Below are 26322 nucleotides of genomic sequence, written 5' to 3'. Positions count from 1 at the left end.
GAGGAATGACCGTCCGTCCTCAGTGATGGGGAGGTCTGGTGAACACCCAGCAGGGCTGGGTACTGGTGTATACTCTGCTGGCCGTTGGGGGCAGTGGGCTGAGCGACGTCAGCAGGTAAGTCCTCGATGTTGGCGGCGGTAGCGGCATCGACAGGTGCGTCTTCGATGTCGGTGGTGGTGGTATCAGCAGCGGTGTCGACGGCATTCACCGTACCGGAAGTGGCGTACCCGGCAGCAGCGAATGTGATGTGATCCATGGAGTCCGTGTGCGCCTTGATAGTGGCTAATGGCAGCGGGTACATTATGGGGTAGGTCCTGGGTAGGGTTGGTGATTGGGGGGGGGGGGGGGGGGGGGGGAGGGGGCCTGTGTTGTGTGGCAGGCACCAGTAAGTTTACTGTACTTACAGTTTTTTCTATTGTCCAATAAAGCAGAGCAGAATCATGAGTTCAGGTTGCGGATCCTGCGCAGAATGAAAAACAGCTGAGGTTCTTTGCTGGTTTGGGAGAGGGAGGCTCTGAGCTGGGGTAGGCTGGATTGTAGGGCCAGGAGATGCCAATGCATTGCTGCAAGTGTGTGTTTGAGGGGGTCGCAGAGAATGTTGTCTTTCGGAGGATCTTAATGTTCTGTACGTAGCAGTCGTTGCAGTTGGCGCCAAATTGGGAAGGCCTGAAATGCAGACTGTAGTCCATTGGGGATGACCCGGTTCCATAGGTAGGTACTGAGATGGGAAATGTGGCTGTAGTACCTGGTTTGCTTCAGTATGTGGTCGTACAGTTTCAGGGCCGAAGAGATTACAAGGGGGTTGCAGTGGGAGAGAGAGATCCGCTGAGGTCTTCATGGAGGGAGGAGGGAAACTTCTTCGAGGCAGGCATCTCCAAAAGAAGCTTCTATGGGATGTTTCCTTCAGAGACAAAATATCAAATTTTTAATTCAATTTCACAGTTTACACCTGAACATGATAGTTATAGAATTCCTGTTGAGGTATGGTTTAACAGATGCTAATTAGTATTCATTTACTTCAATAACGATTCCATTCTTAATAATGCACAACTTTATTTAAAGTACAGTCCATTTCATGAAACAGAATACCCTCCAGTTAGATGTTTGTGTAGGGTAGAAATTCTAGAAAAATAAAATTGATAAAGGTTAGCGTTTTGTACATACCCTTAAAAAAAAATTGAGCGAGCTTTTCAACTTGAATAGTAACAAAAACAAAATCATGCTGCAATAATCATGCTGAAAGTAAAATAAAAATAACAGAAGCATGAGATTGTCCGCAAAATTAATCCCAAAATTTGGATAATACTTAGAATCATCTATTCCAAATATTATTTTCTTACTCAATTTTCCCTTCACAATTGTTTGCTATTGGGACGTTTATATATATATATATATATATTAAAAAAATCCCTTTTACAAAGCAGCAAAGGATAAAGGGGTTGTTAATGGTGGAGAAAGAATTTGATTTAAGATTGCTTTGAACTAAGATGTACTCTTTCACTTGTTGTCTTACACCCATTTCACATCTCTTTATGCCCTACTAATAACTCTTCCTTTCACGCCGGGCCTCTGCTTCTATCAAAAGTATACAAAACAAACAAACAATTTCCAACAATATTTTAGTTCTGAAAGAATCAGAGCAGACATGGAAGGTTAAACTGTACTTCTCTCTCCAAAGATGCTGCCAGACCTGCTGAGTTTCTCCAACATTCTGTCTTTGTTTTATGTGCAGTAATTTGCCTTCCCTTAATTTTTGAAAACCCTAATGAAACCAGAGTTGCATATACACAATAATATCCAAGTGCTTAAAATAAACAAATTACTATTCTATTCATATTTCCGTTATGTTTACTAAACTCTACTGCCTCCTGGCGGCACACTGCTTCAGTTACAATATTTGCAGCAATGGCAGCTGGGTAGATGGAGCTAGGACATAGATCTATCATAATGTTATTGAATTACAGACAGCTAATCTAGTCGGTTGGTCTGCTTTTGCTCCTAGGAGTTCAAAGAAGAAACAAAATTTAAATCCAAATTTCAGAGAATAGGATTCTTTGTCAGGTTCAGGTTTCACTTATTCAGAATGGTGTAAAGAAAAGTAACCCACCACAAGTGCATCAGAACTTTTCTTTATTTTCTATACCCAGGTTGAACCCCAGATGCCAACATATTCTTCCAAATAGACAGACTTTGTAAGTTTGCACGTACATTTTCTGCTTATTTAACGTTCCTCATTTAGTTGTCCATTTAATTGTCAGAAGAGGCATTTAAATCACAAATGCAAAGTACCAGTAAAACACCACTTTTGTGACAGTAAGATGGAAATACTTGGGGAGGCAAGTATTTATCTGTTAATATCAAATCACAATCTCTTAAGATCTTAAGAGTTTAGGGACTCGATCTGAAAACACACACCAGAGTGTTTATTATTACGGTTAAGTGCAATTTACAACAAAATGCTAATCATAATAGCACTTCTGAGGGTTTGTTATCCTGAGATTGTGCACTTCCTTTAAAAACATGGTGCCACATTATTTAAGTTTTAGACGTAAGAGTGCAACCCAGAGAAGGTTTGCCTATAAATCTCAAATAGTTTCCACAGAGCATGGGTTGTACCACAATTCTGTCTTCAAATTGCAATTTGTTTTTTAAATGCATTTGTTGCCATGACGTACAAATTGGAGAAAAAAATCTGTTGCATCTGTTAATTATTGTGTACTTTTGTACTTTAGATTTTTATGTTGGTTGATGATCAAAATGGTAGAATCTCAAGTTTATATAGTGCTTTTAAACCAAAGAATATCTCAATGAGCTAAGGCAGCTTGACAGAGAGCACTGCTCTCAATATCCGTTAGTTGGATTTATCGTGTTCAATTGTTCAAAATTTGCCAGTATTTAAATTAAATTATTAAAGAGCACTGATAATGCAGAACATACCTAAACGTGCAGAACGTATGTCTTCTCTACGATATCATTAGTTTTAAGGTGCCGAACTTCGCAAATGTACTCTGTTCTGCCTTCAACTACGTCAATAGGCAAATGTGTCACTGTAGAGTAAAGCCCCTTCTCATTGATTTTGGGCGTTTCTGTGTTTTTCTCATCCTTGCATTCTGTCCATCCCTTGCTCCAAACAACCAGTATATCCACGGGACAAAAATGGTCGATCTTGCAATAAAGAATAGCCCTTTCACCCTTTCTGGGATAAGCAGGTTGACATTCTATTTCTGACACTTCAGGAGTCACAGCTATGAGAAATGCCAAAACAAAATGTAAGTTTTCAAAGATTCCAACTGTAACCAGAGACCATTTAAATAAATTTATATTTATGTTATTAAAGTCTTAAATGATTTTTTAGTAACTGCTCAAGTTAAATAGTTATGTTAAGTAGTATCATATGTTTACAATCCAAGTATATAGAAAAGCTAGTTTCAACTCGTACTAAGCAACTTCCATTGATCTGATAAAGCAAATGCCTCTGTCTTCAAACAATAGCTTATGTTGTAATAATAAGTAAGGATGTTGTTGCTCACTGTCACACATAAAATGTCAGCAATTCCTGATGTCCACGCATGTCTAATAGGGAAATCTGGAAGATGCTGGCACCCCTCCACAGACTGCACTGGTGTAATCTTTGCTAATCTGCACATAAATCACTGTCATCCCATATGCTGAGCTAATTATCCACCATTCTTTCCTCCTTCTGTCATCCCTACCTTACCCAGTCCAGCCTACATGTGACTCCAGACCCACAGCAGCGTGGTTAACTCTCAACTGGCTGCTGGGCAATTACAGATGGGTTAACAGATGCATTGGCACCCACATCCAATGAATGTATAAAAAACTTCTCACAAGCCAACATTTTCATCCATTTTTAATCAGGAATTACTGAATAATATACAAAGTGGTAGTCACCACTCAGTATTATATCTGACACTGATAATTTTACAAGTTCGGAGTTTCATTTTTCTCAAAATAAAATTAGTAGTGCAGATTTTTTTTTGAAACCAGTTTTCTATCTTCACATCTTTTATGTTAATCCTTTATTTCTGCCTAAACCTTTGTTTGTATTTCTTGTATGATTTATTCGAATTATATTTCCTTTTTTAAATAAAACTTGCACTTTGCTGTCAGCATGCGCTGGTGACAGTCCTTCAATCTGTTCAATTGAACAGGCTCTCCGTTTGCTGTGATAATGGGAACTGCAGATGCTGGAGAATCCAAGATAACAAAGTGTGGAGCTGGATGAACACAGCAGGCCAAGCAGCATCTCAGGAGCACAAAAGCTGACGTTTCGGGCCTAGACCCTTCATCAGAGAGGGGGATGGGGAGAGGGTTCTGGAATAAATAGGGAGCGAGGGGGAGGCGGACCGAAGATGGAGAAAAGAAGATAGGTGGAGAGGAGAGTATAGGTGGGGAGGTAGGGAGGGGATAGGTCAGTCCAGGGAAGACGGACAGGTCAAGGAGGCGGGATAAAGTTAGTAGGTAGGAAATGGAGGTGCGGCTTGAGGTGGGAGGAAGGGATAGGTGAAAGGAAGAACAGGTTAGGGAGGCGGGGACACTCCCCATCCCCCTCTCTGATGAAGGGTCTAGGCCCGAAACGTCAGCTTTTGTGCTCCTGAGATGCTACTTGGCCTGCTGTGTTCATCCAGCTTCACACTTTATTAACCTGTTCGTTCACTACTTGGTAAGATAGAGAGCAGTGTCTTTGATGCAGTGTCTTTTGTTTTTACAGAAATTATTAACCAAATTAGGATGTTCTAAACATATGTAAACATCAGGGCACAAGATCCACTCACCTTGGAGGGGCAGGTGAATATCTCGTTTAAACGTATCACCTTTATCATTGTCTTTATACTGAAGGAATAATTCTCCTTCAAAGTCTTCTGCAGTCACAAAAAATTTCAGACGAGCATCTACCTTGTAAGTGTTTTCTGAGGTAAGTATAGGCTTTGTTTTTGTGACTCCATTGTGAATTAACTGAGACGCTTTATACCATTCAACTGTCACATTTGGATGGGAAATTCCAGAAACTGAACAGGACACAGATAAGTCCTTTCCATACGAAGGGTTCTCCGGCTCCATCACGAACACTGAAAATTTGGGTGAGCCTATATGCAGAGAGAAAATGAAAGATTTAACAGATCCACAAAGCCAAAAGTAGGTCACTCCTCCCTGCCAATAAACTTTCTTGATTTCAACCTTGCAGATGATGGATATTTCTGACAAGACGATCATTTGTGACTCACCTTTTTTAACCATCCACTAGTGACAAGCTGCAGCATGTAGGTTTCCTTTGTTTTGTTAAGTAAGGAATTTAGGATTTTATCTAGTTATAATGAAGGAATGGCATTAAATAGCCAAAAGAAAGAAAAGTGACAGTGCAGTCTATGTACACCCTGTCCTGTCCTTCTAAGTGCTGGGCAATCACAGGGTTGCAAAGACAGGCCTTGGCAACTTTTGTAGTGCTTCTTGTACATATCATACTGCAACTACAGTACACCAGAGATGAACTAGAGTTAGTTAACAGTTCTGCTGCACAGGGTACCAGACTAGTAGCCTGTTTTAGCTTGGAGATTCTTTAGTTTTGCTACAGCATCACTAATACAGACGTGGATGGTATTCATCCTCACAATGCTGACAGATAACTTCTAGGTCGTGGAGAAGCTCTGAGAAATGACTGGAGTACTCAACTGCACGTCCAATGTCTGATGTGCTTACTGGCTATGACATTTATGTGGCTGATCCTGTAGAGTTTCTGGCTGCTGGTCATTTGCTGTTATTTATGGGGAGGATTCATTAATCTGATTTGATTTATTGTTGTCACATGTATAAAGACACAGTGGAAAGTATTATTGTATCTGCTAACCGAACAAAACATACCTTAAATAAATTTACCAGTGCAGTAGAACAGATTGCAAAATATAGTATTACAGCTACAGAGAAGGTGCAGAGAAAGATCAACTCCAATATATGAGAAGTCCATTCATAAATCTAATAACGGGGAAGAAGCTGTTCTTAAATGTGTCAGTATGTGTTTTCAAACTTAATATATGTTCTGCCCAATGGAAGAAGGTGAAAGAGAATATACCCAGAATGGGAGGGGTGTTTGATTACATTGGCTGCTTTCCCAGAGCAGCAGTATGTGTAGGTGGAGTCAGTGAAAGGAAGGCTGGTTTTCCTGATGGACTAGCCCGTGTTCACAACTCTCTAATTTCTTGCAGTCTTGGGAAGAGTAGTTTCTATACCAAGCTGTAATGCATCGGACAGGATGCTTTCTATGGCGCATCTATAAAAATGGGTAAGAATAACTGTGGGCATGCTGAACTTCCTTAGCCTTCTGAGGAAGTAAAGACATTGATGCGCTTTATTGACTGTAGCATCAACGTGGATGGACCACAGCAGCTTGTTGGTGCTCCTTCATTTTGCTGACATCAAGGGAGAGATTATATTCTTGACACCATGCCACTAAGTTGTGTGTCTCCTTTCTGTACTCTGTCTTGTCATTTGAGATCTAACTCATGACGGCAGTATCATCAGCAAATTTGTAAGTGGCGTTAGAGCAAAATTTGGCCACAGTCATGAATGTATAAGGAGTATAGTAAGGGGCTGAGTTTGCAGCCTTGTGGGGCACTGGTGTTGAGGATTCTCATGGGGAGATGTTATTGCCTGTACTTACTGACTGCAGACTGTAGGTCAGGACGTCGAGGATCCAACTGTAGAGGAGTTGCAGTGTTCTAGAGATGAGTTTAGTTGGAATTATGGTGCTGAAAACATGGCTAAAGTCAATAAATAGTAGTCTGACATAGGTGTCCTTGTTATCTAGATGTTCCAGGGACAGAGCATAGGGTCAGGGAGATGGTGTCTGCTGTGGACCTACAGTGACAGTAGGCAATTTGTATCAGATCAAGGTGGTCTGGGAGTCGGTGTATGTCGTTACTGACCTCTCGAAGCACTTCATAATGACGGCTGTTTGAGGCACTGGTCATTAAGGCACGCTGCCAGATTTTTCTGTAGTACCAGGAGGATAGTGGTGTTCTTGAAGCAAGTGCGAGCCTTGTCTCATAGTAAGGAGAGGTTAAAGGTATCTGCAAATACTCTCACCAGCTGATCTGCACGGGATCTGAGTGCACAGCCAGGGACTCTATCCCAGTCAGTCACTTTCTGAGGGTTCATCCTCAAGAAAGCTGATCTGAGTGCACAGCCAGGGACTCTATCCCAGTCAGTCACTTTCTGAGGGTTCATCCTCAAGAAAGCTGATCTGAGTGCACAGCCAGGGACTCTATCCCAGTCAGTCACTTTCTGAGGGTTCATCCTCAAGAAAGCTGATCTGAGTGCACAGCCAGGGACTCTATCCCAGTCAGTCACTTTCTGAGGGTTCATCCTCAAGAAAGCTGATCTGAGTGCACAGCCAGGGACTCTATCCCAGTCAGTCACTTTCTGAGGGTTCATCCTCAAGAAAGCTGATCTGAGTGCACAGCCAGGGACTCTATCCCAGTCAGTCACTTTCTGAGGGTTCATCCTCAAGAAAGCTGATCTGAGTGCACAGCCAGGGACTCTATCCCAGTCAGTCACTTTCTGAGGGTTCATCCTCAAGAAAGCTGATCTGAGTGCACAGCCAGGGACTCTATCCCAGTCAGTCACTTTCTGAGGGTTCATCCTCAAGAAAGCTGATCTGAGTGCACAGCCAGGGACTCTATCCCAGTCAGTCACTTTCTGAGGGTTCATCCTCAAGAAAGCTGATCTGAGTGCACAGCCAGGGACTCTATCCCAGTCAGTCACTTTCTGAGGGTTCATCCTCAAGAAAGCTGATCTGAGTGCACAGCCAGGGACTCTATCCCAGTCAGTCACTTTCTGAGGGTTCATCCTCAAGAAAGCTGATCTGAGTGCACAGCCAGGGACTCTATCCCAGTCAGTCACTTTCTGAGGGTTCATCCTCAAGAAAGCTGATCTGAGTGCACAGCCAGGGACTCTATCCCAGTCAGTCACTTTCTGAGGGTTCATCCTCAAGAAAGCTGATCTGAGTGCACAGCCAGGGACTCTATCCCAGTCAGTCACTTTCTGAGGGTTCATCCTCAAGAAAGCTGATCTGAGTGCACAGCCAGGGACTCTATCCCAGTCAGTCACTTTCTGAGGGTTCATCCTCAAGAAAGCTGATCTGAGTGCACAGCCAGGGACTCTATCCCAGTCAGTCACTTTCTGAGGGTTCATCCTCAAGAAAGCTGATCTGAGTGCACAGCCAGGGACTCTATCCCAGTCAGTCACTTTCTGAGGGTTCATCCTCAAGAAAGCTGATCTGAGTGCACAGCCAGGGACTCTATCCCAGTCAGTCACTTTCTGAGGGTTCATCCTCAAGAAAGCTGATCTGAGTGCACAGCCAGGGACTCTATCCCAGTCAGTCACTTTCTGAGGGTTCATCCTCAAGAAAGCTGATCTGAGTGCACAGCCAGGGACTCTATCCCAGTCAGTCACTTTCTGAGGGTTCATCCTCAAGAAAGCTGATCTGAGTGCACAGCCAGGGACTCTATCCCAGTCAGTCACTTTCTGAGGGTTCATCCTCAAGAAAGCTGATCTGAGTGCACAGCCAGGGACTCTATCCCAGTCAGTCACTTTCTGAGGGTTCATCCTCAAGAAAGCTGATCTGATGCCCGAGGTGGTGACTATACGTACCTGTGCACCTGAAGCTGTTGGGACAGGTGACATCATTTCACTGAGCCTCTGTTCAAAACAAGCGTAGAATGCATTGAGCTCATCGGGGAGGGATGCACTGTTGTCGGCGATTCTATTAGACTTTGCTTTGAAGCCTGTTAGATCATATAAATATTGCCCACAGTTGACATGTGTTCATACGGTTAGTCTGGTATTGTCTCTTGGCGTCCCTGATGGCAATGATGACAATGCCATTGCATTATAAGAAGTCATGGTAAGATTTTCACTTCATATTGGGCATTAAACATACCAGTCAGAAGTAAGCAAACCTTTCCTTGTTCATACATACTTTGCTCACCTTCACAAGCCAAAAGCAAAGCAGAAAAAGTTACTAACATTGACTAACTGTTGCATGATTAGGATACTTGGAATCACAGGATCTCTATAATGTGGAAACGGCTATTCGGTCCACCGAATCCAGACCGACCCTCTGAAGATCAGCCTACTCAGACCCACACCCCTACCCTAGCTCTGTAACCCTGCATTTTCCATGGATAATCCACCAAGCTGCACATCACTGGACACTTATGGGTAATTTAGCATTAATTACCACGTACATCTCTGTGGGAGGAAATCCACGCAGACACGGGAAGAATATCAGTGTGGAGTTTGCACAGTCGCCCAACAAGGGAATCAAACCCAGAACCCTGGTGCTGTGAGGCGGCAGTGCTAACCACCATGTCACCAACTTCACAATAACATTAATTAAAAACAATTACCTGTGACGAATTCAGTTATTCTTATTCAGAACAAAGAAAGGGACAGAAATATATAACGGTACAATTAAAATGTTTTAGCATTTCAAGTGCAGTTCAATTAAACCTCTTCATAAGTCCCAGAGGATTAGAAAACAACTTTGTTTCGAAAGGGAAGGAGATAGCTAGCTTCACATCTATAATTGAGAACATGTATTATAAACATTTATAATAAAGGATGTGATAGCAAAACATTTAAAATATATAATACGATCAAGCAGAGTCCACACAGTTTCCTGATGGGGAAAATCATGTCTGACAAAATTTAGTGTAACTATTGGATGAGAAATAAGCAGGAGAAGGAAAAAACAGAAGCAGTGGGTATAAAATATTTTTACTTTCAGAAGGCATTTGATGAGGTACCACATCTACTGAATAACAGCCCATGATTTTAGAAGTGGCATATTAATACGGACAAAGGATTGACCATCTAAAAAGAAGACAGTATTGGATAAGAGGTCACTTTCAGAATGGCAACCTCTAACCAGTGGTGTGCCACAGGGATAAGTGCTGAGGCCGCAATTACTTAAAATATATTTTAATGACTTGGATGAGATACATGTTTATACTACAGTCAAGCTGGCAGCTCACACAAAATTGATGGGAAGGCAAATGGTGAGGAAAACAGAGTCTGCAGAGGGATATAGACAAGTTAAGCGAGTAGGATACTAACTTAGTAGGTGGAATATAATATGGGGAAATAAGAGGTTATGCAGGAGGAATAGAGGTAGTGAATATTATTTTAATGGAGAAAGACTGCAGAAAGCTATAGAACAGAGAGGGTTTTGCGAGACCTTGTCCGTGAATCCCAAAAAATTAGCATCCAAGTTTGGGGGTAATAGAGAAAGCAAATGGAATGTCTGCCTTCACTTCAAAGGGAATGGAGTATGAAAGTGTGAAGATTTTGCTAAAACTATACACAGCATGAGTCAGACCACTGCTGGGATACTGTGAACAGTTTTGTGCTTCTTATCTAAAGAAAGATGTACTTGCATTAGAGACGATCCAGAAAAGGTTCACTGGGCTGATACCAGGTATAGAGGGTCTACCTTAAGAGAAGAGATTAAATAAATTGGACCTGTGATTGTTAAAATATAGGAGAACGAGAGACGACCTTATTAAAACATTGAAGAATCATATGGGACTTGACTGGGCAGATGCCAAAGGCTGTTTCACCTTGTGGGAGTGCACAGCACAGGAGAGCATAACCTTTAAACATCAATTTCTTCCGAGGGCAGCGATTCTGTGGAATTCTTTACCAGAGAGGGCTATTGAATCTTGGTCATGACGTATATTCAAGACTGAGTTAGGCAGAATTTTAATCAGCAAGGAATTAAGGGTTATGGGGCAAAGGCAGTAACGTGGATTTGAGGATTATCACATCAATCTGATGCAACGGTAGAACAGACTCAATAGGGTGAACGGCCTACTTCTACTCCTTTGTCTTACAGTCTTATTTCATTTAATCAAACAGAATACTTTTAACTCACCTTTAAGGGTTAACTGGAAGTTCTTCTTAATTGGTTTGGTTGAAGATTTTGAATGGCAAACTTCGACTCTATATTCAGCTTGATGATCATCTGTACTCGGTGTTAAAGTTACCATGGTGACTTTGCTGTGCAGACCATCTTTACAGGATGATTGTTCCTCAATTTTTTCATGGCTTACATTACTGTTAATTCTCACCTCATTTCTGAACCATTCAACTTGAATATCATTTGGATAATAGTCACTTATAGTACAGGTTAAAGTCAACTCTTTCTCTACTTCAGGGATGTCAGGACTGCATGTAATTTCAGATACTGTAGGATGGGACACTAAAATCAAGAAAAATATTAAGAAATACATTTTTCTGGTTTTAATTTCAGACATCAGTATCAAAAATTATGCAACAGTCTATTTTAAATTTATTCAATTTAGTAATTGGAAAGCAACAAATATGTGGGCTACTAATACTATTACATTTATATGCAAAAAAGACTTAGTATATTATGTTAACTCAATTCTCTTGGCTAGTTTATTATGACAAAAACTCACAAAAAATATTTCCTTTCCAAATAAAAGTTACATTTTAGCACCAGAATAGCTCAGCTTATAAAGAAACAATGTTGGAAGAAGCTCAATCATCCTAAGAACTGTCACCAGGATACTGGCACATCACCTGAAACTGGATGACACTAACCCCGGGGAGGACGGACAGGTCAAGGGGGCGGGATGAGGTTAGTAGGCAGGAAATGGACGTGCGGCTTGGAGGTGGGAGGAAGGGATGGGTGAGAGGAAGAACTCTCAATTGCCCAAGAAAGTAGTCCGAGCTGCCTTCTTGAACCTGTGCATTCATCGTGCTGTAAGTGGTCCTACAACCTCATTGATGTTTTTGAGAAATAAGGTAATGCGCTCGTCCCTGCCATTTCTGTGATGCTAGCTCTATCTTTAATATGACCAGTATAACAATGTAACTAAACTTTCTTGCACACGGTTTTGTCCTATCACCCCTTCCTCTTTGCCTGAAATATTTTACATGCAGCTTTTCAATGTTTAAAATTCATAAACAAGTGATCTAGAGAACATAATGTCACAAAAATACACCACTAACATTAAAACGTTATTTCATTTTGATGACAGTGATTTAATTTTACCATAGAATGAGTAATATGGCAAATCAGTATAACTTGTGTCTTAGCTGGAATTCTCTCTTGATAACTTTAGGAAAGTGAAATTATGCTACAAACCTATTTGGGTGGTCAAAGTGGCCGAACTATTCTGTATCATTAAAATGCTTCTAAATTCCAGTGACTGTTCTGCACACTAAAAACAGCTGACTAACTCTTAAATTCAAGTGTCCTGGCCGGGGAAACAATATTAATTTCTGTGAATACTTTTTAAGAAATGTGAAACCGATATAGTTGACTTGTAAATAAAACAAACATTTCTATATTGCAGAAATGCTTTTAAATAAGAATAAACTCACCTAAATTTTCAGGAATGTATTCTGCAAATCTTGGATACATAAGGCTCTCGTGATCAACCTGGCATTTATATTTACTCTGTAGGTCTGATACAGTTGGAGTAATTGTAAATGAACTGATAAATTCGTGCAACTCATGCTTTGAATTTAGATCAGTTTTAGGTGTTTTTGATTCCACTATAACATCATCTTTCAACCAGTGGACAGTAATACTTTCAGGATAAAATGAATGCACTCTGCAGGTCAGAGTCAACATTTCTCCAATTACAGGGTTCACAGGATCACTTAGGATGGCATCAAGAGAAGGAAAAGCTGGAAAATACAAAGTGTTAGAACATCACCTCATACATACATTCACATACATATTGCCTGTTATGAAGAACTCTCATTTTCAGTGATGGCTAGGTAGAGTACTTCTTAATCAAATTGTGGCTCCATGACTCGACATATTATTCTTTCATCCTTGGTAACTAGATTTCAAAACATTCAAAATGTTAGGATTAATGTAACTCATTTTAATGTCTAACAGGTATCCTACATGAGCAAACTTGAAGTTATCTCAATGCAATTTTTAGTGAACACGGATCTAAAGCTGACGCACTGAATAATTTCACCCAGAGGGGACATGACAGATAACTAATTTAAGAAATTGCCAGATTACAATAGCTGGTCACAAACTCTCAACTGAAAACTTGGAAGTGCTTAATCCTAGAATGGAAATTTGTGCTGTTTTCTAGTATTGAAATTCTTCACATTGATAAAAAGAAACATGAATTAGGAGCCACAGTATACCAATCAGCCCCGAGAATCTGCTCTGTCATTTCTTAAGATCATTGCTAATCTGTTGTGATCTCAACTCTGCTTTCCCCACATTCCCATACCCTTTTGACTCCCTTGTCAGTCAAGAATCTGTGTAACTTTGCCTTAGAAATATTCAAGGACCTTGCCTCCACTGTGGAAGAGAATTCCACCAACTCATGACCCTGAGAGAAAGAGGAAATATGATCCCACATTTTAAGAGAAACTGAAATTTTGTCTTTAACTAAGTGTTCAATGTGTTACCTTTTACATCAAGTTGAACCTGTTCCTCTACTGGATTGGTTAAGCCAATGTGTTCAACTGCACAGAAGTACTGACTTTTATCTTCTTCTTGGATTGTTGCATTAAAACGTATTGTGCTGTAGACACTGACAGTGCAGTCAGAATAATTAAATCTTCTCATATAATGGGAATATTTATCCGGAAAAATATTTTTTTCATTTGCATTGTCTAAAACCAGCAAAGGGGTTTTCTGTCCATGCACATTTTTATACCATGTGATCTTTACAGGCCGTGGCTTGAAACAAATTATTGGACAAGTCAGCATCACAGAACTGTTGTGCAGCACCACAGGCGGCTTAATTATGCGAGCCAACTTAGGAGGAACTGAAGAGGGAAAAGAACAAAAGACATTTTTAATTATACAGAACTTCTAAACATTAGTTTTTCTTTAAAAGCCATACATTTTTCACCAAAACACATGCAATCAAAACAGTGTTGTGACCATTTATTTTCAGCCTTTCTAGAGCTCTTTGGAAATCATTCAAGTGGTCTGCTCTCCATCCTAACCCATGCTGGAGTTCTTGTCTGTCTTTCAGTTGTACTAATTTGGAGGCATGGTAAAAATGCCATTCCAAATTCAGGAAAGGCAAAACGTAACAAACATCATGTCACCCAGAGCCCAGTTTGCAACATGGGAGCAGTAGGAAGCAATTCAGTCCCATAAGCCCATCCTGTCAGCCAATTAAATCATGGCTTATTTGAATCTTAAAACGATCCATTTATCCTGGCTTCACAACCCACTTCCTACAACAGTGATTATAATTAATAAAGTACTTCTGAAGTATAAAGTGCCTTGGGCATGTCCTTAGATTGTAGAAGTTACTTTCTTCCTATACCCTTGCCTAGCAAAAACACATCAAACTCAATTTGGTAAAGCTTTGAATTGACCTTCCTCATGCAAACAAGGAACAAAAAGGAGGCAAGTCAACCCTTTGAGGCTGTTCAGCCATTCAGTAAGATTATGACTGACCTGATTTTAAAGTCAACTCTACATTCTTGCATACCACTGACGATTACATGAGGGATAAAAAATTAAAGATATAACTTGCTCCGTATTAAAAACCCTTGAAGATCCCGTAGCCATTGCCTTTTGAGGAAGGTTATTCCAAAGATACTGAACGCTCAGAAGGGGGAAAAAGTTTCCTCATGTCTGTTTTAGTGTACAACACCTTACTCTTAAACTATGACCCCTTGTTCAAAATTCTACCACAAAATGAAACATCTTTTTGACAGCAACCTGGTCAGATCCCTTCAGGGTCTTCTACATTTTAATCTAGTCATTTCTGATTTTTCTTTACCCCAGAGCATTGCCTTATGGGAGAAAAGCTATCTGGTCAATCCAGGTATTGGTCTAGAAAACCTTCTATGAACAGCTTCCAACTCATTAACATCCTTCCACAAACATGGTGACCAGTACTGAACACGCTACTCTGGATACCAGTACCTGTATAGCTGAAATACTACTTCATACTCTTACATTTAATCCCTTCGTAATAAAACATTACATTCTATCAGCTTTGATTTCTCGCTGTACTTGCATACTAACATTTTGTGATTCATGCATTAGGATGCCCAGATCCCTCTGCACCTCAGAGCTCGGCAACCTTTCAGTATTTAAATATAGTTTTTTTATTCTTTCCACCAAAACGGACAATATAACACTTTCCTACATTTTACTCCATTTGACAGACCTTTGCTCAATCATTTAATCTATTTATATCTCTTTGTATGCTTAGATCCTCTTCACAACTCACCTCCTTATAGGTCTTTGTGTCATCAGCAAGTTTAGCTGCCATAACTTCAATCTCTTCATCAAAAACGTTTAAGAGTTGAAACCTCAGCACCTATCTCGATGTACATCACTTGTGATATCCTGCCGGCCTAAAGAAGACCTGTTTATTCCTCCTCTCAGCTTCCTGGTAACCATGCAATCTTCTATCCATGCTAATGTAACCCCTACATCATGAGCTCTTATCTTCTGCAATCCCCTTTGACATTTTTTTTTAACCTTAATAAATGCCTTTTAGAAATCTCAGTGCAATAAATCAATGGGTTCCTCTTTATACTTCCTCAAAAAACTCCAATAAAATTACTTAAACATGATTCCTGTTGACAAAATCATGCTGGCTCTGCCTGATTACCTTGAACTTTTCCACTTGCCCTTATGACAGACATTAAGCTAACTGGGCTGTAGTTTCATACTTTGTGCTTTCCGCCTTTTCTTTTTGACGAAAGGAGTTACACTGATTGTTTTCTAATGTGAAGGAATCTTCCCTGAATCCATTGAGTTTTCAAAATTAAAACCAATGCATCAACCATCTCAAAATCCCTACAGTGTGGAAGCAGGCCATTCAGACCATACAGTCTACACCAACTCTCCAAACAGCATTCCACTCAGACACATTCCTGCACCCTAACCCTGTAAGCCTGAAATTCACACGGCTAATCCACCAAGCCTTCACATCCCTGGACAACACACAGCAATTTAGCATGGCCAATCGACCTAACCTGTACATCTTTGGACTGTGGGAGGAAACCAAAGCATCTGAAGGAAACCCATGCAGACACAGGGAGAACATTGAAACTCCACACAGACAGACACAGTCACCCAAGGCTGGGATCGAAACTGGGTCCCTGGCACTGTGAGACAGCAGAATTAACCACTAAACCACTGTGTCGCCCTAACTACTTTAGCATTAAAACGCATTAGAATGAAATTGATCATAATTTGGGGCCTTGTCAACTCACAGTTTCAATAATCAGTCTAATCAAATTAATCAGTTCCAACAACTAACTCAGTCCTACCTCCCTGGTGATTGCAATTTTGAGTTCCTCTCTCCTTTTCAATTCCTTATTTACAGCTATTTCCAGAGTGTTACTTGTACGCTCTTCATCAGAGAGGAATCAAAATCCCCTAGTTAGTTGCCTGCCATCTCTTCATTCTCCCTTCCATATTCCCCAGACACATCTGCTACTGGACAAACTCTTACTTTGTTAGTGTTTCTCTTTCCTTTTTATCTGAAAAAAAATTCTGTTTGTATTATTGGCTTTCTCTCATTGTCATTTTCTCCCTGCTCATTAAACATTTAGTAATTCTTTGTTGCTTTTAATACTTTTTGCATCCTACCAGCTACCTTTGCAGAATTATGTGCCTTTTCTTTGAATTTGATTTGATTTATTATTGTCACATTGTTTTGCATTTATCCAGACAAATCATACCTTAAATAATTAATAGAACAGAATGCAGAATATGGTGACACAGCTACAGAGAAGGTGCTCTAATATGAGAAGTCTGTTCACAAGTCTGAAAAGAGAGGAAGAAGCGGTTCTTGAAGCTGTTGGTATGTGCTTTCAACTTTTGTATCTTCTGCTCGATGGAAGAGGGTGGAAAAGTATATAACTGAGGTGGGAGGGGTCTTTGATTATGTTAGCTGCTTTTCCAAGGCAGCGATATTATGTTTGACGTTTTTTAGTAACCACGATGGTGGGTCCATCCCACAAAATTTTTCTTATTTGTTGGAAAGTATATATTCTTCGATCAGTATGTTATGGCATTGGTCAGACAGCAGGCTATGCTAAACCTTCTGGAATATCCCTGTAAATGTTTGCCACTGCATCTCTACTACCTTAACATAGCTTAACATAAATTGTTAGTTCACTTTCACAGGCTCTGCATTGATACCCACAGAAGTGCCCTTGTTTAAACTCTCCCTTAAACTGTATGATAAATACAATCATATTCTGCCCACTGCTACCCAAGGGAACTTTCACTTTGAGATCAATAATTAATCCTATCTCATTGGTCAAAACCAGGTGCAGCATAGCCTACTGTCGGACTGGTGTCATAACATAACTGGTTGAAGAAACTATCCTGAAGACGTTCAATGAATTCCTCCTATAGACTACATTTTCTCACTTGATTTTTTTCCAGTCTATATAGGAGGTTAAAATCCCTACACAATAATTGCTGTACTGTTTTGACAACCTTCCATTAGTTCTTTCTTGAAACCCTGTCCTACCACGTGGTTACTGTTAGTGCACGTCTACGCAATACCCACAAGCAACCTCTTACCTTCATTGTTCCTCATCTGTACCCATATCCTGGTTTTCTGAATTTAGGTCATTCATATGTATTGTGCTAAGATTATTTCTAATCTATAGAACATAGAACATAGAAACGTACAGCACAGTACAGGCCCTTCGGCCCACGATGTTGTGCCGTGCAATAATCCTCATCCAAAAATAAAATAACCTAACCTACATTCCCCTCAATTCACTGCTGTCCATGTGCATGTCCAGCAGTCGCTTAAATGTCACTAATGGCTCTGCTTCCACGACTGCCACTGGTAAACTATTCCAGGCGCTCACAACTCTCTGGGTGAAGAACCTCCCTCTGACATCTCCTTTATACCTTCCTTCTAACACCTTAAAACTATGACCCCTCGTGGCAGTCAATCCTGCCCTGGGGAAAAGTCTCTGGCTATCGACTCTATCCATGCCTCTCATTACCTTGTACATCTTGATCAGGTCACCTCTCTTCCTCCTTCTCTCCAGAGAGAAAAGTCCAAGCTCAGTCAACCTCTCCTTGTAAGACAAGCCCTCCAGCCCAGGCAGCATCCTGGTAAACCTCCTTTGCACCCTCTCCAAAGCCTCCACATCTGTCCTATAATAAGGCAACCAGAACCGGACACAATATTCCAAGTGTGGTCTCACCAGGGTTTTGTAGAGCTGCAGCATAACCTCGCGGCTCTTAAACTCGATCCCCCTGTTAATGAAAGCCAAAACACCATATGCTTTCTTAACAACCTTATCCACCTGGGTGGCAACTTTGAGGGAGCTATGCACTTGAACACCAAGATCCCGCTGTTCCTCCACACTGCCGAGAATCCTGCCTTTAATCCTATATTCAGCATTTAAGTTTGACCTTCCAAAATGCATCACTTCGCATTTATCCAGAGTGAACTCCATCTGCCATTTCTCAGCCCAGCTCTGCATTCTGTCAATGTCTCGCTGAATCCTGCAATAGCCCTCGATACTATCAACGGTACCTCCAACCTTTGTGTAATCAGCAAACATACTAACCCACCCCTCAACCTCCTCATCCAAGTCATTTATAAACACTACAAACAGCAGAGGCCCAAGAACGGAGCCCTGTGGGACACCACTCAGCACTGACTTCCAGGCAGAATACTTACCATCTACAAGCACTCTCTGCCTCCTGTCAGCCAACCAATTCTGAATCCAGACAGCCAAATCACCCTGTATCCCATACCTCCTGACTTTATGAATGAGCCTGCTGTGGGGAACCTTATCAAATGCTTTGCTGAAGTCCATGTACACCACATCCACTGCTTGACCCTCGTCAGCCTGTCTCGTGACTTCCTCAAAGAACTCAATAAGATTTGGAAGGCATGACCTGCCCCTCACAAAGCCATGCTGACTCCCTTTAATCACACTATGCTTTTCCAAATAGTCATAAATCCTATCCCTCACAATTCTTTCCAAAACCTTGCTGACCACAGACATAAGACTGACTGGTCTGTAATTTCCAGAGATTTCCCTATTCCCTTTCTTGAAAAGAGGAACAACATTTGCCTCCCTCCAATCTTCCGGTACGACTTCCGTGGAGAGTGAGGAAGCAAAGATCTTCGCCAGCGGCTTAGCAACCTCCTTTCTCGCTTCCTGGAGCAACCTCGGATAAATTTGGTCTGGCCCTGGGAACTTATCAATCTTAATGTTTGTCAACAGTCACTCCTTTCCTACCTTTGTGTTCTTCCTAAACATCAAATGCCCATCTGGGGGAGTTACATTTGCTATTTACAAATGTGAAGGAATTTTCCCTGAATCCAGTGAGTTTTCAAAAATTAAAACCAATGCACAAACCATCTCACTAGCTACTTCAATATTTAGGTCCCAATCTAGGTCATCCTAGATCTCAGTTACAGCCACTAGATTGTATTTATTTATCTGAATTAGTACCACTAGAGCATCTCTTTTATTTCAAATGCTAACAGCTGTTTGGGGAAAGAGTTAGAGATTTAAATTCCAGCCCTATTTTTCCACAATTCCAGGATGTCTTTCATACAAAAGGGAAAAATATCTGTTTTTTTTTAAAAAGAAAAATTTTTTGTCACAGCCTCATCTCTAGTTATACGCCAGCAATAGGAATATGATATTGCAAATACGGTAGAATGGAGGCAGAGACAGGACAGACTGATACAAAACAACACTCTTAGAAGCTCACTTGCATCATCTGCCATGATGGCAGTGGACACTGTAATTGTGATCAATTAGAACATTAGGGTCCATATATTCTACTTCACAGAATTATGTCTTTTGATTGAATCATTAAAAGAAACTTACTTCCATCAACATGGAGTTTGATCTTTTTACAAATGGCTTCACTGTTAGATGGGTGTATCACCTTACATGTGATTTCTGCTTCATTGTCCATAAAAATGTCAGGATAAATCTCGAGAACGCTGGAAATGCTGAAAGTTCCATCACCACTTTTCTGGATCCTGCCTGCCCTGACTTTCCAATCATCAGTTTCATTCTTTTTTTCAGCCTTTCCTATTTTCTTGGCCTTGCTCAAAGGGAAATGGAATACGTTGTCTTCCTGCCATTCAGCAATCAACTTCATTTCAGCATCTTTCAATCTCTTCAAATACCAGGCAATGGTAATAACACTAGGTTGAAATCCAGACACTTGGCAAGTAAGTTCTGCAGGTTCTCGGTGTATAACTTTCACAGGTTTTTGAATTTCTGACACATATGGCGCAACTAGGAATTGAAAAACAATGTCAAGTAGGATTTTTTTCATGTGATCTTTTGCACTTCCTAAAAATTCTTACCAGTTTTAAAACTTGCCTCAATTGATTCTAAAATTGATTGTTATTTGTTTTAATTCTCAAATTTAAGGTTCACTGAAGTTTTCCAAAAACCACCTTAAAAATTACAACACCAGTAACTCTCTTATGGAATTATTCAGTCAGAACAGAGACTTTTGTAACTACTAACCATTAACTAAACTGTTCTTTACACTAACACTGGAATGAACTGCTTGCATACTTAGATTCACACAATGTGTGGCATGTGTTTGAATGAAGTGATTATTGGAGGGTGGAGTGTTTTTCTGAGAGTGAGAAATGGCATTTTTATGAGGAACACAGTTACAATTTCACTGCTCCAAGTGCATGCAAAACATCTTCTATGGCAACTTAGAGTTTACGGAAAGGTAGTTGTACAGTAAACAGGAGACCACAAAAATAAATAGGCAAAGTGCAAAGAAGAATTTCAAAAAAAACGATTAAAAAATGTTCTCTGAAAATGTGCAATTTCAACAGAGTCATGGGCAACAATGCTGCAGTTCAAAATAATATTTAGAAGTTTACAGATGAGGAGGATAATAGAGCAACAGAAAAGGGAACTAGAGATGGAATTCACACAATGGCACAGAAAAGAAATTGCAAAATAAAACACAACTACTTGTTTTTAAAAATGAGCAAATGAGAAATGACAAAGATAATCACGTATCTGCACTCAAGGATACAGAATGGTTTTGCCATGTCAAAGGATCTGCAAGTAAACTTGAAGTTGTGCTTTCTACTTTTGTAATGGAGTAAATGTGGACCAAACTCTAAAACATAACTCATGTTACCAGTACAGCTCATCTGATACCATTCACATTAGCAGAAAAAAAAACTATATTTTGGAAAAATTATTAACTAACTGAAAGCAAGATCCTCACTTCCTCTTAAAAAGTAGATTATTTCAAACAAGCAATTAGGACTTTTGAACTTCCCTTCCCTTTTAAACATTCGAGAATCCATTGACTGTAAACTCCAGAATGCATTGGGCAATTGCTATCAGCAACATCAGTACAAGATCCAAGATCAAAGATCAAAGTATAGTAAGACAGCGCAAATGTTAGGGTGGAGTAACAGAAGCACTCTGTACCAGCAAAGAAAAAGCTAGATGAGGTGTTAAGAAAGGTAAAACAAATATACCAAGCAGAGGACATAGAAAACTATCCAAATTACACATTTCATTTTTAGCTTGCATTTTAATTAAACACTCTTTGTTGGCAGACTAATCATTTTCATTTAATAACGACTATCATAATGTGAAAACAGAAAAATGAAAGGGTAGCAAGTTTGAGATTTCATTGGCTAAATCTATGACTTTGCTGCAACAGCAGCTTTCAAAATGCTGCCTCCCAAACCATAAACAACCTTCCTTTGAGTCAGAGATAATGGGAACTGCAGATGCTGGAGATTCCAAGATAATAAAATGTGAGGCTAGATGAACACAGCAGGCCAAGCAGCATCTCAGGAGCACAAAAGCTGACGTTTCGGGCCTGGACCCTTCATCAGAGAGGGGGATGGGGGGAGGGAACTGGAATAAATAGGGAGAGAGGGGGAGGCGGACCGAAGATGGAGAGTAAAGAAGATAGGTGGAGAGGGTGTAGGTGGGGAGGTAGGGAGGGGATAGGTCAGTCCAGGGAAGACGGACAGGTCAAGGAGGTGGGATGAGGTTAGTAGGTAGCTGGGGGTGCGGCTTGGGGTGGGAGGAAGGGATGGGTGAGAGGAAGAACCGGTTAGGGAGGCGGAGACAGGTTGGATTGGTTTTGGGATGCAGTGGGTGGGGGGGGAAGAGCTGGGCTGGTTGTGTGGTGCAGTGGGGGGAGGGGATGAACTGGGCTGGTTTAGGGATGCAGTGGGGGAAGGGGAGATTTTGAAACTGGTGAAGTCCACATTGATACCATATGGCTGCAGGGTTCCCAGGCGGAATATGAGTTGCTGTTCCTGCAACCTTCGGGTGGCATCATTGTGGCAGTGCAGGAGGCCCATGATGGACATGTCATCAAGAGAATGGGAGGGGGAGTGGAAATGGTTTGCGACTGGGAGGTGCAGTTGTTTGTTGCGAACTGAGCGGAGGTGTTCTGCAAAGCGGTCCCCAAGCCTCCGCTTGGTTTCCCCAATGTAGAGAAAGCCGCACCGGGTACAGTGGATGCAGTATATCACATTGGCAGATGTGCAGGTGAACCTCTGCTTAATGTGGAATGTCATCTTGGGGCCTGGGATGGGGGTGAGGGAGGAGGTGTGGGGACAAGTGTAGCATTTCCTGCGGTTGCAGGGGAAGGTGCCGGGTGTGGTGGGGTTGGAGGGCAGTGTGGAGCGAACAAGGGAGTCACGGAGAGAGTGGTCTCTCCGGAAAACAGACAGGGGTGGGGATGGAAAAATGTCTTGGGTGGTGGGGTCGGATTGTAAATGGCGGAAGTGTCGGAGGATAATGCGTTGTATCCGGAGGTTGGTAGGGTGGTGTGTGAGAACGAGGGGGATCCTCTTGGGGCGGTTGTGGCGGGGGCGGGGTGTGAGGGATGTGTCGCGGGAAATGCGGGAGACGCGGTCAAGGGCGTTCTCAATCACCGTGGGGGGGAAGTTGCGGTCCTTAAAGAACTTGGACATCTGGGATGTGCGGGAGTGGAATGTCTTATCGTGGGAGCAGATGCGGCGGAGGCGGAGGAATTGGGAATAGGGGATGGAATTTTTGCAGGAGGGTGGGTGGGAGGAGGTGTATTCTAGGTAGCTGTGGGAGTCGGTGGGCTTGAAATGGACATCAGTTACAAGCTGGTTGCCTGAGATGGAGACTGAGAGGTCCAGGAAGGTGAGGGATGTGCTGGAGATGGCCCAGGTGAACTGAAGGTTGGGGTGGAAGGTGTTGGTGAAGTGGATGAACTGTTCGAGCTCCTCTGGGGAGCAAGAGGCGGCGCCAATACAGTCATCAATGTACCGGAGGAAGAGGTGGGGTTTGGGGCCTGTGTAGGTGCGGAAGATGGACTGTTCCACGTAACCTACAAAGAGGCAGGCATAGCTGGGGCCCATGCGGGTGCCCATGGCCACCCCCTTAGTCTGTAGGAAGTGGGAGGAGTCAAAAGAGAAGTTGTTGAGTGTGAGGACGAGTTCCGCTAGGCGGATGAGAGTGTCGGTGGAGGGGGCCTGGTCGGGCCTGCGGGACAGGAAGAAGCGGAGGGCCTTGAGGCCATCTCCATGCGGAATGCAGGTGTACAGGGACTGGACGTCCATGGTGAATATGAGGTGTTGGGGGCCAGGGAATTGGAAGTCCTGGAGGAGGTGGAGGGCGTGGGTGGTGTCACGGACATAGGTGGGGAGTTCCTGGACCAAAGGGGAGAAAATGGAGTCCAGATTCTGGGGCCCATGCGGGTGCCCATGGCCACCCCCTTAGTCTGTAGGAAGTGGGCTTGTAACTGATGTCCATTTCAAGCCCACCGACTCCCACAGCTACCTAGAATACACCTCCTCCCACCCACCCTCCTGCAAAAATTCCATCCCCTATTCCCAATTCCTCCGCCTCCGCCGCATCTGCTCCCACGATAAGACATTCCACTCCCGCACATCCCAGATGTCCAAGTTCTTTAAGGACCGCAACTTCCCCCCCACGGTGATTGAGAACGCCCTTGACCGCGTCTCCCGCATTTCCCGCGACACATCCCTCACACCCCGCCCCCGCCACAACCGCCCCAAGAGGATCCCCCTCGTTCTCACACACCACCCTACCAACCTCCGGATACAACGCATTATCCTCCGACACTTCCGCCATTTACAATCCGACCCCACCACCCAAGACATTTTTCCATCCCCACCCCTGTCTGTTTTCCGGAGAGACCACTCTCTCCGTGACTCCCTTGTTCGCTCCACACTGCCCTCCAACCCCACCACACCCGGCACCTTCCCCTGCAACCGCAGGAAATGCTACACTTGTCCCCACACCTCCTCCCTCACCCCCATCCCAGGCCCCAAGATGACATTCCACATTAAGCAGAGGTTCACCTGCACATCTGCCAATGTGATATACTGCATCCACTGTACCCGGTGCGGCTTTCTCTACATTGGGGAAACCAAGCGGAGGCTTGGGGACCGCTTTGCAGAACACCTCCGCTCAGTTCGCAACAAACAACTGCACCTCCCAGTCGCAAACCATTTCCACTCCCCCTCCCATTCTCTTGATGACATGTCCATCATGGGCCTCCTGCACTGCCACAATGATGCCACCCGAAGGTTGCAGGAACAGCAACTCATATTCCGCCTGGGAACCCTGCAGCCATATGGTATCAATGTGGACTTCACCAGTTTCAAAATCTCCCCTTCCCCCACTGCATCCCTAAACCAGCCCAGTTCATCCCCTCCCCCCACTGCACCACACAACCAGCCCAGCTCTTCCCCCCCACCCACTGCATCCCAAAACCAATCCAACCTGTCTCCGCCTCCCTAACCGGTTCTTCCTCTCACCCATCCCTTCCTCCCACCCCAAGCCGCACCCCCAGCTACCTACTAACCTCATCCCACCTCCTTGACCTGTCCGTCTTCCCTGGACTGACCTATCCCCTCCCTACCTCCCCACCTACACCCTCGCCACCTATCTTCTTTACTCTCCATCTTCGGTCCGCCTCCCCCTCTCTCCCTATTTATTCCAGTTCCCTCCCCCCATCCCCCTCTCTGATGAAGGGTCCAGGCCCGAAACGTCAGCTTTTGTGCTCCTGAGATGCTGCTTGGCCTGCTGTGTTCATCCAGCCTCACATTTTATTTCCTTTGAGTCAATTTGCTCCAGTTTATCCCCCAAAGTGTCTGAAGTAGCGCACAAGACCCAGAATGTGGCTTTACCTTTATAATAGAATCGCATATAGAAATAAATTCCTAGTCCGAGTACAAGAACAGAAGTAATGATGCTCCCAATAATGCTTCCGATTATTGAAGCTTTGGACAAATGAATTTCTGCTTCTGCAAAAGAAAAGTTACATATTTCTTACAGTTAGCTATTTTAATCATTCCACTAGTGTAATACTGTATTATTGTGTGAAGTATAATAGAGAAATACTTACCTCAGTTCTGAGCAATCCAATTAATATGCACAAAAACAAGGTTCTAATTTTTACACATGCACATCTCATTGTTTTAAATCCAGTTGTAATACTCGGAAAACAGGTCTTTTCTAATGGAAATGCATTTGCACAAAAATCAACATAGGATCAATGTTACTCATAATTTGCATTACTTCAATGTCACTGATTCAAAAGCTTGGTCCTCCCTTCCTAAAGTCATTATGGGGCCACCTACAACAAATGGACTGCAGGGATTTCAGAAGGCAGCTCACCACCATTTTAAAGGGATGGGCAGTAAACAGCCTGCACACTCACATTTTGTGAATGCATTTGCAAGAAAACTGATGCTTTAGGCTGAGGAATAAGGAACTTCAAATCAAAATTTGCAAGTGATATAAAACAGTAAGCTTAGCTGACACTAAAAAAAATGCAACAGAACATCAAATCTGAAAACCTGAACAGCTGATTGTTACCTGACATCAATAAACGTAATGAACTCAATTGAACAAAAATACAGAAATGTCACCTGTAGTTTATTTCTTTTAAATGCAGTGAAAGTACAAAGGGATCCAGTGAAATAGGTGAACAAATCAATGAAAGCAGCATGGGAACAAAACTATTAAATGTGTCAGGTAAACCATGGGATTGGTTTGAGAGGTGATACACTTGTTAAATGTGTATAGGAACCTGGTCAGGCTGCATGCAGAATGCATAGCTCTGGTAGCCTATTACAAAAAAGGATATAGAAGTACCATTCAAAGTGTGAAGTATGTTTACAAGCATGGTAACAGAACTGAGATCACATTAATTGAGAAAAGATTGAATAGGTTGGGATCTTCACCTTTCAAAAAACAAATACTTACAAGTGGCCTTAAAGAGATGTTTAAAATTA

At 42.2% G+C, this 26322-nt stretch overlaps 1 protein-coding gene across 1 annotated transcript in view; it reads right to left on the bottom strand.

The window, feature by feature from the left end:
* Positions 1-424: 424 nt before the first annotated feature.
* The window catches only part of LOC125459500 (uncharacterized), a 37870-nt gene continuing 11972 nt past the window's right edge, over positions 425-26322 (bottom strand). The window contains exons 4-11 of the mRNA XM_059652066.1: positions 25213-25329; positions 19892-20311; positions 13490-13852; positions 12431-12739; positions 10953-11279; positions 4798-5109; positions 2939-3246; positions 425-902 (exon numbers count right to left, since the gene is read on the bottom strand). Coding sequence (XP_059508049.1) covers positions 2939-3246; positions 4798-5109; positions 10953-11279; positions 12431-12739; positions 13490-13852; positions 19892-20311; positions 25213-25329 — 2156 coding nt within the window. The 3' untranslated portion in view covers positions 425-902. The remainder of the gene's footprint in view (positions 903-2938; positions 3247-4797; positions 5110-10952; positions 11280-12430; positions 12740-13489; positions 13853-19891; positions 20312-25212; positions 25330-26322) is intronic.

Source organism: Stegostoma tigrinum, chromosome 17 (assembly GCF_030684315.1).
Source record: "Stegostoma tigrinum isolate sSteTig4 chromosome 17, sSteTig4.hap1, whole genome shotgun sequence".
NCBI lineage: Eukaryota > Metazoa > Chordata > Chondrichthyes > Orectolobiformes > Stegostomatidae > Stegostoma > Stegostoma tigrinum.
The sequence above is the reverse complement of the archived record's forward strand: the minus strand, read 5'-3'. Positions and strand labels throughout refer to the sequence as shown.